Below are 15,905 nucleotides of genomic sequence, written 5' to 3'. Positions count from 1 at the left end.
ATACTGTAGATATGGTTCTTTTTACAGAGTTGAAAGCACTTGGCCTTATAATCTAAATCAAGATATGATACTATGCTGCTTTCTCACCATTCTGTGAGAAAGTAGCACCTGCGTTATGAGACATCAGACTGATGATGTAGAAAATAAGGTCAAGGTTTTCCACAGAAATGTGGCGACAGATACAATGTTTACCTACCCCAGTACTTGAAGCTTTACATGAAACAAAAAATAAATAAAATGTGAGTGGTGGTAAATAATGACAGGTGTGAAAAATAGATTCTTCGCTGGTAAAGTTCAGTAATTTACTGTGCTATTCACAAAGGTTCTTTAGAACCATCAGGTCATCCCTCAGAGATATGTTTTTTTTCCCAATTACATATCAATGCCAGTTTAAAAATCCAGTGCAGACAAATCACCATTGCTGTGTATTTTGGCAACAGTAAGTTCTTAATTGGTACTTAAATCTAAAATGGCGATATGGAGGGCCCTGTAATGTGTTGGAATCTTAACAAGAACACTGCTTGGCAATTTATTTACTCAGTATAATGTGCAGGAAACGTTCAGTTCCCTTTGGCAACAGTAACACTTACTGTACAGGTTTATTTTCCCATAGTTTTCCCTAGAGGATGGAAAACTTTTGGATCCGTCCTTAGATGAACAGAATAATGCCCCTAGCATTAAATAACCTATACCAGTTGCATGACTCGGTAAAATATATGATGTTCCTTGTGGCAAGGTTATCCTTATTGCTGTTAAGCACAACATAAATATCATTTTGCAGGACTATACCTAAAGCCCTGACATAACCACCATCCATTTCAACTCTGTATACTTCCCAGTTGATATCAATCTAATTTCCCTGAAGTTATATCAGGGGGAAGGATTTCAAAAAAGACAAATTGTTGTGGCGAAATGACTCTGCGGTGAACACTCCTCCCCTCCCCTCAGCTTGGATGAAGCAGTCTGAGGTGCTAATGACGGCTCAGCAGGGCCACTTTATATTTTCCAGTCCCATGACTCCTCATCCCCGGGAACATTTTTAAAGTGAATTGAGACATTAATTATACTTCAAAAGCGATCCACAGTTTGACTTAATGCAGTTTTAGAGAAGAGAAAATAATATTCTTAATTGTCCTAAACTGTGTCTATGTTGCGCCTCGCTGGGACTAGACTGTCCTTTGATCTGTTTGCATGGCCTTATTATGAAGTTGATGTTAATAAAACCATCTCATTCAAATTATCTTACCAAATGCGATAGGCCTTTTTCCCCCCTATCGTCTTTGTACATTGTTGCTCTGACTAGTACTTCCAGCAATATTCATTTGAACCTGTGAAATGCGTCAGAGCATACCTCTGTTACATCCCATAAGGGTAATTTAAACTGTTTTTGGAAGCTTGCCTGGAATTCACAGCCAAGCCCCATTGCTACAAGGTATAATTGGACTGAGCCACATTATCCACCAGCACCTAGACACTACTCTATGGAAATCAATATATCTCTGTCCCCCTCTTTATATAGATCCACACAACTAAATCCAACTAGAATAAGCTCTGCCTTTCTCTATACCTCTGTATCCAGCACAGTGTACTAATGCAGTGGAGTCTGCTTGTTCCAGTAACCAGAGAAAGCCCATCAGACAGCAGGTATTGCTTACCTGACTCACAGGCAAATGTCTTTGACGTCTCATCATAGAAGATAATTGCCACCGCATGTTTCTTGGTCTCCCGGGGCATTCTGGTTATGTTCCTGATGTTGTGCAGCTCTGTTATCTACAAATTGAAGATAAAAACGTTGTTGTCACCAAACTGAATTGGCAGAGTCGAGGAGGCATGTCGAGGGTAAATTCCGAGGTTAACCATTTAATTCTACTAAGGTGAACATACAAGCGTAGGACATAAAGGATCAGTATTCAAAAAGGGGACCTTGTTTTTTTGCACTTAACTGAAAGGTTTATAGTCTGAGATGCATTGTGGGAGATGTAGTGCGACTAATGGAGTTTGTGTGTTCCTCATCTTTAATACCAACAGTCAGATATAATGCAAAACATATTTCCTTCATCCCTGCTGCCTGACTAGCACCACTATTTATCACCATGTATCACTATTTATATGCTTTCGATGAAGATATGGATGGAAAATCACTGTATGAAGTTATTCATATTTTTCATTTACTGTGACGTAAGTAAAACTTAATTAGCTAATGTTTTTCCAGCAATTATTGGCGTTAATTACTATTATCTACAACCCCACAAAATCATCACAATCAGATTTCTTTTTTTTTTCGATTATGAGTCATTATCGAAAATAAATGTATAACCAGTGCTGATGGAGAGGAAAAAGCAGTAATGAGCACCATCAACATGAAGACAAAACAGCTGCTAATCATCCTTTTGAAATGAATGGCGTGTGGTTAACATTGCCTCAATCAGTCAGTGCCTCCTAATGTTGATGCTCTTCACAGGCAATTTAATATTATTTTCATATACTTTCATGTAATTACTTCTCTACATTCCCCCACAAAGGTTGTTTAAAGTCTTCCTGTCTTTCTGTTTATCTGCATGGTTTGTTGGTTTGCATAGTGGCTACGCTGTCACTGAATCGGTTTCAAGCACTGCGACACTTGATTTGTTAAATGAAGTCTGATCGTGAAGCCAGAAAAAAACGGATCGTTGTTCTACACCATCAAACAGCCCCAGGGCCAGCCCAAAGTTGACTCAACCGTGAATTCTGCTCAGTTAGCTGTACTGTTTGCTTTCCTTTAAAATATTCATTATCTCAAGCCGAGGCACACTATCTTGTCTAACTATCGAGGAGCACCATGTCCAATACTTCCATTTCCTGCCAGCTAGCTGTGAACAGGACGTAGCCCTGAGCAGACTCCTGCATTCCACACTGGTGTGCACTGGCCTTTGTTCCCTCAGGCCCTGCCACCCATGTAGAACCCAGCCTGGCTGCGAGCCAGATGATAGTGGTCGCTAATGATGCTCATTTGATATTATGTGGCTGTGTTCATTTACATAATTACTTTTAGTAAATACCCCGCTAAGCCAAAAAAACAAGAACAGGTCCAAATTCACAAATGCGCAGTAATCTGAGCCATCTAATGTCTCTTTTATTAGATTCCCCCAACAGTGCCATACATAAAACTGAAAGTGGAAGATTAACATTGTTTTCCTATAGAAATGATGACATCCTGAGATACGCATTGGTTTATTTCTAACATGTAGTATACAGAACATATACAGAAAGATGGTTGCAACCCCAGTTGTGAAGATGTTTGGACTGTAAATGGCAAATATACAAGTGCACCTGAACAGCAAATATCTGCTTCCAGTTAACAGAATATTGGTTTTGTGAAAGCAACGTTGGTAATTCTGTTTCACTTTAACAAATAATCAATTTTCACAATGTTACAAATCAAAGGAAGCTGAAATGGTGCGATGCACCGGTACACCCAGCAGTGATGACACACGCACACGTGCAGGCTATTTCATTGGATACAGTTTTGCTTGAACTCACCGCAGCACAATAAGCTCAGAGGCATAATGAGGCCAGGAACTGAAAGCCTGCTAAATACGTTTGTATCAGACTTCCGCTGAATAGAGAACTACACGACTACACTAAACTGAATATATATTCTGCACATGTAGGCATTTTCTTCAACGTGTTCTCTGTTTTTCGTGACAAGTTGCTACCATCACCTTATTGTACTGCACTCTGAACAAAGTACTGGCACTTTTCCCATACCACGGTAAATTAATTAGGTGGGCTGTTTGCCCGCAGAGGAGATTAGGTCTGTTTGAGAAACAAGACCTGCACACTGCCCGTATGGACCCGGGGAATTACTATGCCATTACTGTACTTTGGAAAAACATTCGCAAGCACATCCGCTTCATTACTGTGTCAACAACAAGTGAAATATTTCAGAGATGATTGGGGAGCCTGAAGTTTTATGAATTCTGCAAATAATCTGTAGGCTATATTTAACAGACATGAAGCAGTGGGAGTCAGGTTGCAAATTATGCACATACATTATGTACAAATGGTTGGGTGTAGGGGCTGAATACATTTTCTGCAAAGAGTGTGACTCAATGGGAGTCACACTCATTTTTTCCCCTGTATTGCACTTATATTCCAGCATGGTGTTATTTCTGTCAAGCCAGATTGGACAGCAGAATGCACACAGTTTCTAGCGCATTCAGTTGCTGGTGCCATTTTTAGGTTACAAGTGTGCGTGTTACTGACCACAGCAGGAAGTCAGATTTTCTTCCCCTACTCATGGGTGGGGACAGGTTGCACCCTACTTCAAAGGTGAGGATCACAGAGGTGATAAGGAGAGGGGGAAGGTGTTGCACTTTTCTTGCCTGACTGTGCTATCACCATGCACAGCTGTTCCACAGTTCATTTTTGGGGCCTCTAGTGGGGGCTGGTATTCTGCAGCAGTGGGACCAGTTAAGTCAAAAGTGTGAATTCACTACTCCCACCTCTAAGGAGTTCTTAAGACCAGAGCCACAGAGGGGGGAGACAAGACCAATACAAGCATAATGAGGGCCATTTCTACCTCTGGGACTCTTCACCAACTGCTTTCCTTTGGTCCATGCCTGCCACCCGTGTTGCCAATATTCAAACCCAGCAAAGGTCATTGATCCATGACAGCCAGGCTGCAGCCCCAGCATTAAAAACCTGATAAGACCAGATTCAAAACCCCTCCTCTCCACTATTTTCACTATGTTCTGCACTGCTGGAATCATGTCTGACTGCCACAGCTACAAGCAAAGTCAAGTCAAGTCTTTTTTTTTTTTTGTGCAAAGGCTTATAGCCACTAAAAACTGTATACGCTACATCATGCTGAAGCTAAAATAAAGACTCCTAAAAGCTTTTTGTCCATTACTGGAACATAATGATGTCTACTTTATATTCTGCAGAAAGAGCAATCTTGTTAAACTGTTTGTTAATAGGGTGGTGGTGACATTTTGAATGGCATTACAAAATCAAAAGTGGCATCATATTCCAATCCTTTGCTGTATCTTCACTTGTACTTTAATCAGACTGTTTAGCATGTTTCCTATGAAGTCTTAATTAGAATCTTTTCAGGGGAGTGACAAACTGAAAGAGGATATTATATTCGGGAATTATCTCATCCAAATGACAAAAAGTCCCAGAAGTTGTTAACTTGGTAAACATGTTTTCTTCTCAATTTACCAGCTATATAATTTCCACAGACAAATCACAAAAGGTTGATTAAAAATAACTACAACCAACATTTAGTGAAATGTATGCAAGGTACTTTTGGACGGAACAATCTGTTATGGTTGTCCTGAGGAAAACCAAGGTCATGGCTCGTCTGCAATGAACAGACATGGTTGAAAGGGTCAACAACTTTGACAAATGGACATTGTCAAGTGCTGTGCTGAATCTAAAATTGGCACTGCCCCCTGGACACTTTTTTTTTCTGGGCAGAATGAATATTTCATTGACACCTAGTACACTACAGTAAACTTATTTAAAATAAACATATAACAACTACCACGTGACACATTAAAATTATAATAATAAAATAATAAGCTAAAAATCTTAGCTACACTACAAAAATAAAATAAATGTGAGATTCAAATCAGATAATTCAGTTTCTAATGATACGTACTTTGTTTCGAAGAACATAGAGAGAATATTCCTAAAAGGAAAATGTCAATTGATAGCTGTCTTCACTCAGTTAGCAATTCCCAGGCAGAGAACAAGATTAATTCTCTTATTTTCTTAGCCTGGCATTTAATCAGTAAGACAAGGTCAAATCGCCTCCAGGGACCGTGTGAATTCATCATTTACAAAGAAATAGCTTTGTTCTGTTATTCCAGGTTTTTTTTTTTTTTTTTTTGGGGGGGAGGGGGTTGTTTGTTTGTATGTGTATCCTTTATAACAGTATTCTTCAAATTAATGGCAGCTACCTACTGAAAAGAAAATAATTGTTTACAAGTCATCTCACTTGTCTGTAATATATTCATTTTCTAAGCAATTAAGCAATTCATATCAATATTATTGGAGCCTCAAGATCTGGTTTATTTTGAACTCTGAAGGTGTGGCCTCAGGGGCAATTTAATTACGACAGAAATCCCAGTGAACTGTACAACTTCTAGTCAACTGCACAGCTTTGCTTTCCGTGCGAGTTTGACAGAAGAAACCCTCAGGGTAAAGCCATCATCATCAGAGACCTCTCATTAGGACGCAGTATGCAAATAACAGTAATGGGGAATTAACAAGGCTGTCTGGGCTGTGGATATGATAACAATGCAGGTAATGAATCACAGAACTGATTCAGAACCAATTATGGAGCAACTGAAATTATAACGGAAGGAAACAGAAATTCAAAGTTTAAAAAAAACTGACAAGCATTATTTTTTATTATTTTTCGCAACTTAATTTTTCACACTGTTTCAATACAGTACCTATAAAAATAATATGAATAAAATGACAATGAGAAGAGATTAACCTGGAAATCAGAATTTTAAAAAAGCTTAAAAGATGCAATCCTATTTAACTTGTATGTTACACAGTGTACATAAATGAATGTGCATTGATATGACCATCGAAGCCATCTCACAAATAATGTGATATGAAAAAAATGCTTTGTTTTATTGTTCATTTTTTCCTCTGATTTTAGTTATCCTTTTCAAATAGCTGCTGATGCATTTCTGTCAAACTCCTGAAAAGGGCATAAGCACCAGCTTAACAGTCCTTTGAACTTTGCCATACTGCAGACATTTTTCAATTTGACACCAGTTTTCAAGAAAAGGGGATTTGGTTCTGAAAACAAGTAAATTGTGCCACTACATTTCTCAAACTCCAGTCTGACTTCAAAAGGTCTGCAAATGTACCCGTCTAAAAATAGCAGGTGAACACATTACAGTCTTTGGAATCTGTGTATATGTTAATAACTTTCTGTTTGTCTGACATGCATATTGTGCATTTTGGGGTTCAACAAATATAGCAAGGCCAGATGGACACAAATTGTACGTACAATCCACCAGCCACAAAGTTTTATTATGTAGCATGCTGGTAGTGACACCTATAATAACAATATACCTTATGCTATCTATCCATCAATAGCCCATCGCTAGTTCAAGGCAAGGTGTCTAGAGAAATCATGGGCTACATTTTTACTCATCTTTGAAGCAAAGTAATTGAAGCTTGAAGAAAATCACATTGCCTAAACATTAGTCAAATAAAATGCAGAATCACATCTAATTTGAGCACTGAGTGGGCAATGAGAGGCAATTCTCACATTGCACATTACTGTATAATCAGCAAACCAAAAGAGTTCATTTCATTGATTGGTTTAGAGTAAATCAAGTGATTTGTCACCTTGGTTACAGGCATTAATATCAGATAAAAGTAGACAGAGCTATCCATCTGGTGTGAAAAAACCAGGTCTGCATTTGCGTTACGTAGTTCTAAAACGAGACAAACCACGGGAAAGAAAGCTTCTCATTCGCAGTTAAGGAACATCCTTCATTCACTCGCACAGGAACTGTTGCTTAGAAGATGTGCTTCAAAGTGGCACATTTTTCTCACAGAATGTAAGCATGAAATTCACTCAAGGAAGAACAGTTTTAAATAATAAAAATGTCAATCAAACTTTCGTCAGTGGCACAATAACATTTCTGTAAATCTCATTGGTTAATCTGTATCTTAATATTTAGAATTTTAGGCTCATGAACACAATTTCCCCATCACTAAACAATTAAGTGCACACACCTTGTGGAAATTCCTGAAGTAGGCTGCCTTCTCGTCAGGAAATTTCTCCAATCGCCGTGGCCCTTTACTTGATGCCTTCTTAAATACCAGCCAACATCTCCTGAAGATCTGTCAAAGAAATGGAAATCATGACATTAGGAAATCGACGGCTCAGTCTTCAAAGCCAGCAATTAAATGACTCAGAACAACTTGCAGACATAGTGGAGGCTATTGGATATAAGGGAATTAATGTATCGATGAGTGGGCGTGGAGGGAAAACATTTTTCAAACAGTCCTGATTAAACAATAAATAAAATTAAACAAAAGACTGCCTAAACAGCATAGCAACTAGAAACTGTTTGACTACACAGTACTGGAGTACTAATGACTAAACAAGTGTGAGCTGGCATACTGCATTACTTATCTATAAATATTATTTACAGATTCATAGATTTATAAAGTTATCAATGGTTTATTTTATTTATTTTTTAAATCAAGGTGACTAAACTATTGTTGTACTTAAGTGAATAGTTTTTGACAGAAGATCGTAAGTCAATTGAATCCTTGCAACTTCTTTCATGTTAACATTCAAAGCCATACACTACTGCATATACAAGTATGTTTAAACAAATCCATGAGCAATTCATCATCATGATGGGTTTTTCAAGTCAGGGGTGTTTCCTATTCTGCCATACTATATCTTTCAGGTTGCTTACCATATATCGATTAAAAGTACATACTTAAAAGCCCCAAATTCTGTTTGGTATTTTTCTACCTGCAGGCCCAGAGCTTTATCAGATTGAAGTTACTGTTACCCTGAGGACTGCTTCAAGGTCAGCCTTAAAATTAGAACACCCTCGCTCACACAAAAAGGCAGTACATACATAGAACCAGCCCACTCAGAAAAGGCATTGTTTCATGTAATCAATAAAAGCATAGGTGCTATAATGAACAAACAATGCCTAGGGGCTCCTCCTCACTTTAACCTATCATCAGTAACGCTGATGACGAATCTTCATCACAAAGTGTTGTATGCTGAAACGTGGTAAATAACTCCACTGCGCATCTGGTAAAAGTAATGGAAGGTAGTCTCAGAAATGACTCTGATCACTGCCTTGCTTTTCAGTGATGGCACTTTGAAAACAAGGGGTTTAAAAATGAGTTTCCCCTTCAACACTCGATGTTCAAGCAACCACAATGATGCTAGCAGAAAATATTATAAATGTACACCCGGCAATCCTATTAGGGATTTAAAGCATGGTCTTGAAAGCGTAATTTTAAGCAGTGGTGTGTATTTTCTGTTCAGGGTAGCCAATCTTCATTTGTGTGATGTATGTTTACCCCTCACAGCTTTTCAATTGGAATTGCCTCCATGAGCAAGATTAATTTTGTTTACCCATCCGATGGTCTTCATGGAGAGCAGAGTGGTGGTGGTGGTGGTGGGGGGGGGCTGGGTGCAGAACTGAACTTGACATTCTACAGTATTGATTTGAACAGATTTCTGTCATCTTCTGTTCCTCTTGATGTAACCGTTAACCTTTTAAGGGTTTGCTTAAAAAATGATATACAGACAGTTTAAGAAAAGAAAACTTGTGCAACCCGATTGTGTTGCTCAGATAAAATATTGAATTCTACAATATATTGTGTATGCTTTTTTTCTCACAAACCCACTCTCATACAACCAAATCAGACCCTCATAGGTCCTAATCAAATAGTATATATTCTGTCATGCCTACTCCTATCCATGTTATTAGTAAATCAAGCTAATTAATAAATTAAAGTCTTGATTATTCTCTTATTTATGTTTTAATGAATGTTTTCAGACATATTTTGGTTGAAAAGAGCATTGAAAAGAGCATTGCCACTCAGTTATCAAGAGCCATTGTTTAACAGAATATCTAAGCACACAATATATAAGATGAAAATATAAATAACTCAATGCAACATTTTTATGCTGCATGGCTTAATTAGGCCTTGCAGTGTACTGTGTATAACCAGAACCAGCGCCCTGCACAGACATTTTTCACAATAAAAAAGGGTAAATGTGGTGTCTTCATGGTTTCCCACTTTTCAACAAATCATTTTTCAGGACATGTCCACAACGTGCGGAGGTGAATTTGATGGCATGGGGGGGGGGGAGGGTACGGAGGACAGAATCAGGGGATTCTGAAATTGCCAAGGTACTTTATGCATGGTAAGTGTGTGGCTGCTGGTGCAGTTGCAACTGCAAAACATCCTGGGCACAAATGCAGCATGCAGCTAATGTACGCTAATGTTGATGCTGTAAAAAAATAAAATACATTTTATTACAGTAAATCAGCATTGTGTGGTTAGGAAAATGCAAGTCAAGTCCAGATATGTACAAATTCTACAAAAAGTAGTTTTGTAGTTATAATGATATACCTTACGGTATCTATCCATCCATCTATCTTATACAGCACTGCTAACCATTCAATTATACAGTCAGAACATGTCACTTATGACACAAATTATGTCACTTTTACCCACCTCATTACCAAAATGACATGAACTAATCCTGGCTGAGTAAGAGTAGACATAAGTCTATGAGATCACAGAACTGTATTAACCCACTGGGGGATGGGAAGAAGCAACATCGCTCTGCTGAACAGGATGCCCCCCACGTGCCAATCGTGTGCTTGCTCGAGTGCATGCCCTGCCCACAAACCTAAAGGGAATGCAGTGATCGGGCAAAGAGCAGCAGGCAGCACATCGTGTCAGTAGGGGGAGAACAATAATAATAATAGTAATAATAATCTGCAGGAGGACGGAGGGGCACATGCTCTATGCGTTGGTCTTATCTGTGCACGTGCCAGCGTATAACTTTAGGAAATACACTTTTCCTTTATCGTTAAACAAGAAGCGGTTAATGGCTAAATTAATCAACTAATGCTACAATGTAATCAACTAAAAATGTAATCAGCCGAATGGCAGTTATTAGTTAAGTGGTCAATCAGGAGATCCAATGAAAGCTCAATATACAAATGAAAAAAAGGGGTTTAGATAGCGACTGTTGAAGCAAGCTGATTTGAATACTTCTCATTTTGAAACACAGCTAAGACCTAGATTCTGAGTAGCTGAAGGCCCCTGTATTAGTAGGTTTGCATTGTGACACTGAACTATTATTTTCCCCACTCATATTGAAATTCATCTTCAGTAATTGCTGTAAAACAGCAGAAGAGCAGGGGACTGAATGGCCCTCTAAGTTTATTTTATCTCTTAATTGTGCCAAGAACATAGTCAAGAAAACAAGGGAAATAAAAAAGCAAAAGGAAAAGAAATAAAGACATTTTTATTTGAGTAACCAAATTTGGCTGAACAAAACTTACAGCCTTCATTTTTAGTATAGGAAGACAGAGGATTTACTTGCAGGGTGGAGAATTTATGTTATGGGCAGGAACTTAAAATCATTCCAATATTTATTTGTTGCACTCTTGAGCTTGTTATATGACAGGCAAAAGATCAGAGCAAAGTTAGTTGCCTGGCAACCGCATAAAACCCACCCATGACCTGTGCCAGGAACTCTCCCTTGCCACCCACTTCCTGTAGGTGGACAAAGCAGAAATTTCCTTCACTGGACTGAGCACGGCCCAATGTAGCAATAGTGTGTGGAAATGGTCAAACAGGATCATGGATTGAAAAAAACAACAGTTCACAACATAGCTGTGTGATTGCTCCTGTAAAACCAACATTATAATGACAACCTTTAAGAGCTGTAGAATGTAGGCCTAAGCACTCTCAGCTAGTCTGGATAACGGCATCGGCAAAACCTTTACATATTTTGCAGCCCATCTCTTTACATATGCTTACGAACACACAAATTTACACTGGCAAAATGAAAATTCTAAGACAGGCATTTAATGCACATAGCAATTTACTCTTAAGTATTGCAAGTCAGCATAAAACAAAATATCTAAACTTACCTTTTTTAAATTACCTGCATCTACATAGTTATGTCAGTCATTTTCCTTTAAGAGTTCAAGACGTTACTTTTTTTTTAAAATTGTATGTTTCATTAGAGATCCTACTCACGCCATCATATTGGAATTCTGACACACAGTACACCAGAACCAAGTGAGACTTGAGCGACTCCCTGTATCCTTGACAATGGCAACAATACTGAAAGGTCTATGTGACAATTGGTGCTGGAATGCATACTGCAGCTCAAGGATTCTACGCGTTAACATAATTACCCATAATGTAATAAACTAATAAAGCAGTAATGAAAAAATATATTATGAAACCTTTAATTCACTTGCATTTATTTTCTAGTTTTTTTTTTTTTTTTTCTCTTTATCTTTTAAAATACTATACAGTAGTCCTTGTCCTTAGAGTACTGAAGTACTGCTACCCATTCCTAGTTTGGACTGAACTGTATCACAAAGAATTATAGAATTGCAGAATTATATCACAAAGCTATCAACGCACTACTGTACGTGCAAATATATGTAAGAAACCTACAAAAAGAGTTACAGTAAAAATGTTTATTTTTCCAACATAGTTCAGTTCAGTGGAGTTAAAATAATATGCTACTTTTCTGAAAATGAAAGTTAAATTAAAACTGCCTTTGGCTGGTTTGTGATCATTAGTCTTATCTTGTGTAAAAGGATCTCAAATTAATGCAAGCATACAGAGATTATTTCAATTCCTTCGAATACTGCGGAATATTTAAAGAGTGACTTCTGTTTACAGCTTAAGGAATTGCACTGTTGTGAGGCAAATACTGCACAGATTAAAATGTCATATTTCATTAATACAGTAAATATTCAAGTTTCTACTTACTGTTGGCTACCCTTTCAAATGTGTAGGCTAACCACTTTCAATGTGCTTTTGTATAACTCAATTAAGTTATGTTAGGCTGAGGAAAAAAGTAATAAAAACGTAATTATATTGTAACAATAACACAAAAAGAGCACAAGTGGCTAGGCACTGTGAATAAGGACACAGGGGACAAAAAGAACATTTAAATTCTTCTTGGTCAACAGCAAAACCTTCGTCTGTATTCCCTATTCATGGCATGTCTATTGAGACATTTCTATTCTAGAACAAGGCAGGAATTGAATTTCATTACAATATGCAAATAAAAAATGTCTCTTTAGCAGTACATTAAAAACATGAATTAGCTTGGGAAGGGCATATACGTTCTTTCACTGGAATGGCTTTGCTTTGAGTGCCATTTCTGAGTGAAACTCTTGTGCTGTGCCAACTGTGTCCTGAATGGCATGTTTAATCTGTTGTCTCGCAAATGTTAGCAGACAAATGTCAAATTTAATTCCATTATGACTAAATACTTGGTTGCCTTTTTTTAATTTTTTTTTTTTTTTTAAGATTTCCCATGAAACAATGCCAAGGGGGAAAACACTGTTTAAAGAGAATTACAGGACCATTTTTTAACATAAAATACTGAAAACAGAAAGCCAATGTTGTGGCCTATAGAAAGGCCTGTATGTGATAATAGAAATAGTTTAACAGAACAGCTCTTCAATGGCAGTCACACATCTTCATATTGGAAACTGATAAAAATAGGTGGGGAAAAAACTCAAAGTACTATGTCTGTTGACAACCTTTTCTGGACCATTTCTACTTTTCTGTGAAAACAGAGGGTATAAAAACAGCTAGGCTACTGTAGTCTCATTAAAGACTCCAGCTGACTAGGTAAATAGCTATATATAGATGGATAAAGAGCTGCCACAGTACAATGGTTTCAAAATGTGAAGTAGTAGTTCAGGTCAGAATAAACTGTCTTCTTGGCTAGAAATAACTGTACAAAATAAGTATTGTATCTTATTGAACGTGTGTGTTGTAGTTGTCCATGACCATGAAATGCACTTTTTGTACGTCGCTTTGGATAAAAGCGTCTGCCAAATAAATGTAACGTAGTTAATTCATCACGCATGTATAGAGAAACACCTAAAACCTTTTAACATCAAGATACACTTTTAGAACTATAACAAAGAGCCAGAAAACATTGAAGGGTATTAACTTTCTGAAAAAAGGTTAGAGCCTTTAATTTTTTATTTTTTTTTTAACTAAGAAAGATGACTGGCTTTCAAAATGTAAATGGCTGCCAACTAAGTGTTAATGGTTTTTTTTTAACAGAACCAGAGGATATGCAATCAGGTAACTGGCTGAAAGGTTAAGAGAAATAACATGGGATGAAGTGAGTGAAGTAAATAGAACAAAAAAGGATGGGGGATTGATGGTCAAATTAAGGCTTTCACTTTTAACAGCTAGAAGTTTTTTCAACTAGGCCTACTTAGCTTATCTTGCCATATAATAAAATCTGTTTCAGTAACAAAAGCAGCTTTCACACTTTAACAATAACAAAAACTATGCAATTGCTGTTATAACAATGCATTACCTCTGTTTCAAACAATCAATAATCAAATATTTATTTTGCTATTTTCGTACGTAAGTCAGCAATGGCAGACTTCATGACAATTACAAAGGCTTGATTACCAATGTGATTGCATTAACGCAAACACAGACATGTGGACATACTTTGACTGGCAGGATTCTCTGTGATACGCCATTCAACACAAGAGAAGCACAACAAAACATATTAGCTACACAATACTAAGAGCTAGAGGTGAGAAAAGACAAACATTGCGTTCGTATCTGTTCAACCAACGGAATAATCGGTATCTGTATTCTGAATGGGGGGTAGTGCGTGGCCAGTTCGTCTAGCATGTTTATTTAATACACCGTTATTTAAGTAAACGCCTCTGTCAATGTGTCCAGAAATGCATTAAAATGCAGGCGTTATTGTGTGTACCACATTACTGCCCTTTTCCATTTAATGCTCACTTTTCTGAGCTAAACTCATCTTCCCATTATCTTCTGAACACCTCCCTACTAAGACCATTTCTGCTCCTTGGGTTTCAGCTGTAACCACGCCATCTTTGTGTTCCATCTTTGATTTTTTGCATAGTGTATAGCTGCCGAAAGACTTGGATAAAAGAAAATTTAAATACATTACTGATATCTTTTTTTTTGTGCTTTTTTCATAGGGAAGTGTTTTGCATAAATATGTAGGTCATTTAGTCATTAGAGGCCCTGATGTCTTTCATGAAAAGGTAAAAAAAAAAAAAAAAAAACATGGTGTGTGGGTGTGTGTACCCAAGATAAATAATTGGGTCTATAACATAACAGTGTTGCCTCATTAATGACCTTGAACAAACTTATTTAACAAATTTCACACAAATATTAGATTTCACAAATAGAATTGAACATGGTTTGCTGGACACTTCAGGGTACCATTCTGCCAGTGGTGATATGCTAAATTAAACCTATTCTATGTGCTTCCAAGTTCTGTCCCTATAGTCAACATAAAAATGCTGTGAACAGCTAATTTTGTGGCACTAATGCCAAAATCATGAACTTCTGACCCGCTATCTGATACAAGCCATTAAAAATGTAAAATTGAATTGTATAGCTTGATATACTGGATCTGTATATATGTGGACATTTCTTGGGTGAGAAACTATCTCTGTTCTTTTTGTGCTTTCTCCTGAGAACTGAATATCATTACAGTTTCTGCTTTTAACCAGCACTCGAGAAGGGAAAGACACAACAAACAAGGCCTTTACAAATAACTGAATCGGAGATGCTGGTGTTACAATTTATAAAGGGCACTGTTTACCTGACACTTCATTGTTTACAAAAAAAAAAAAAAAATACAACCACTGAATTATTTGCAAGCAGAAATGATTTGCAACTAGAACACTAAATGTGTTTTGAGAAAAACAGAAGCAAGGAGTGCAATTGAACAATGCAAAATAATTGCTTTAGTTATTGCTTAATTTACTAAAAATTACATTAACAAGTTCTATTAAATTTATGTTTACATACAGTCTATGGTTGCAAATATCTTAAATGTAAACCTTTAAGAGTAAATATTTAATTGCATGTATTCCTTCTTACATTTTCCTACTTTTATTGCACTAATATCCCCAAGGCCCATGGTTATTGTTCTACCACAATTTCCAAGGAAAGCAATTTCAGTCAACTATAGAACACATCCAGCTGGGTACTTTAACATTCACCATGGATGCGCTGTTAAGCTCAAAAGGACAGGTATCTACAGTATGCAAAACATAGAAAGCCCATCAAAATCTGTTCTGGTTTATCTTGACCGAACACTTGAATGGCTGTTT

The 15,905-nt window shown here is 37.2% G+C and overlaps 1 protein-coding gene across 3 annotated transcripts in view; it reads right to left on the bottom strand.

The window, feature by feature from the left end:
• dok6 (docking protein 6) overlaps positions 1–15,905 on the bottom strand; it is a 60,463-nt gene that overhangs the window by 19,609 nt on the left and 24,949 nt on the right. For all 3 annotated transcript variants that reach the window (XM_064333122.1, XM_064333124.1, XM_064333123.1), the window contains exons 2-3: positions 7,753–7,860; positions 1,656–1,770 (exon numbers count right to left, since the gene is read on the bottom strand). In XM_064333122.1, coding sequence (XP_064189192.1) covers positions 1,656–1,770; positions 7,753–7,860 — 223 coding nt within the window. The remainder of the gene's footprint in view (positions 1–1,655; positions 1,771–7,752; positions 7,861–15,905) is intronic.

Source organism: Anguilla rostrata, chromosome 4 (assembly GCF_018555375.3).
Source record: "Anguilla rostrata isolate EN2019 chromosome 4, ASM1855537v3, whole genome shotgun sequence".
In the NCBI taxonomy this organism is placed as follows: Eukaryota; Metazoa; Chordata; class Actinopteri; order Anguilliformes; family Anguillidae; genus Anguilla; species Anguilla rostrata.
Note: the sequence above shows the minus strand (reverse complement) of the source record. Positions and strands in the feature narration are given on the sequence as shown.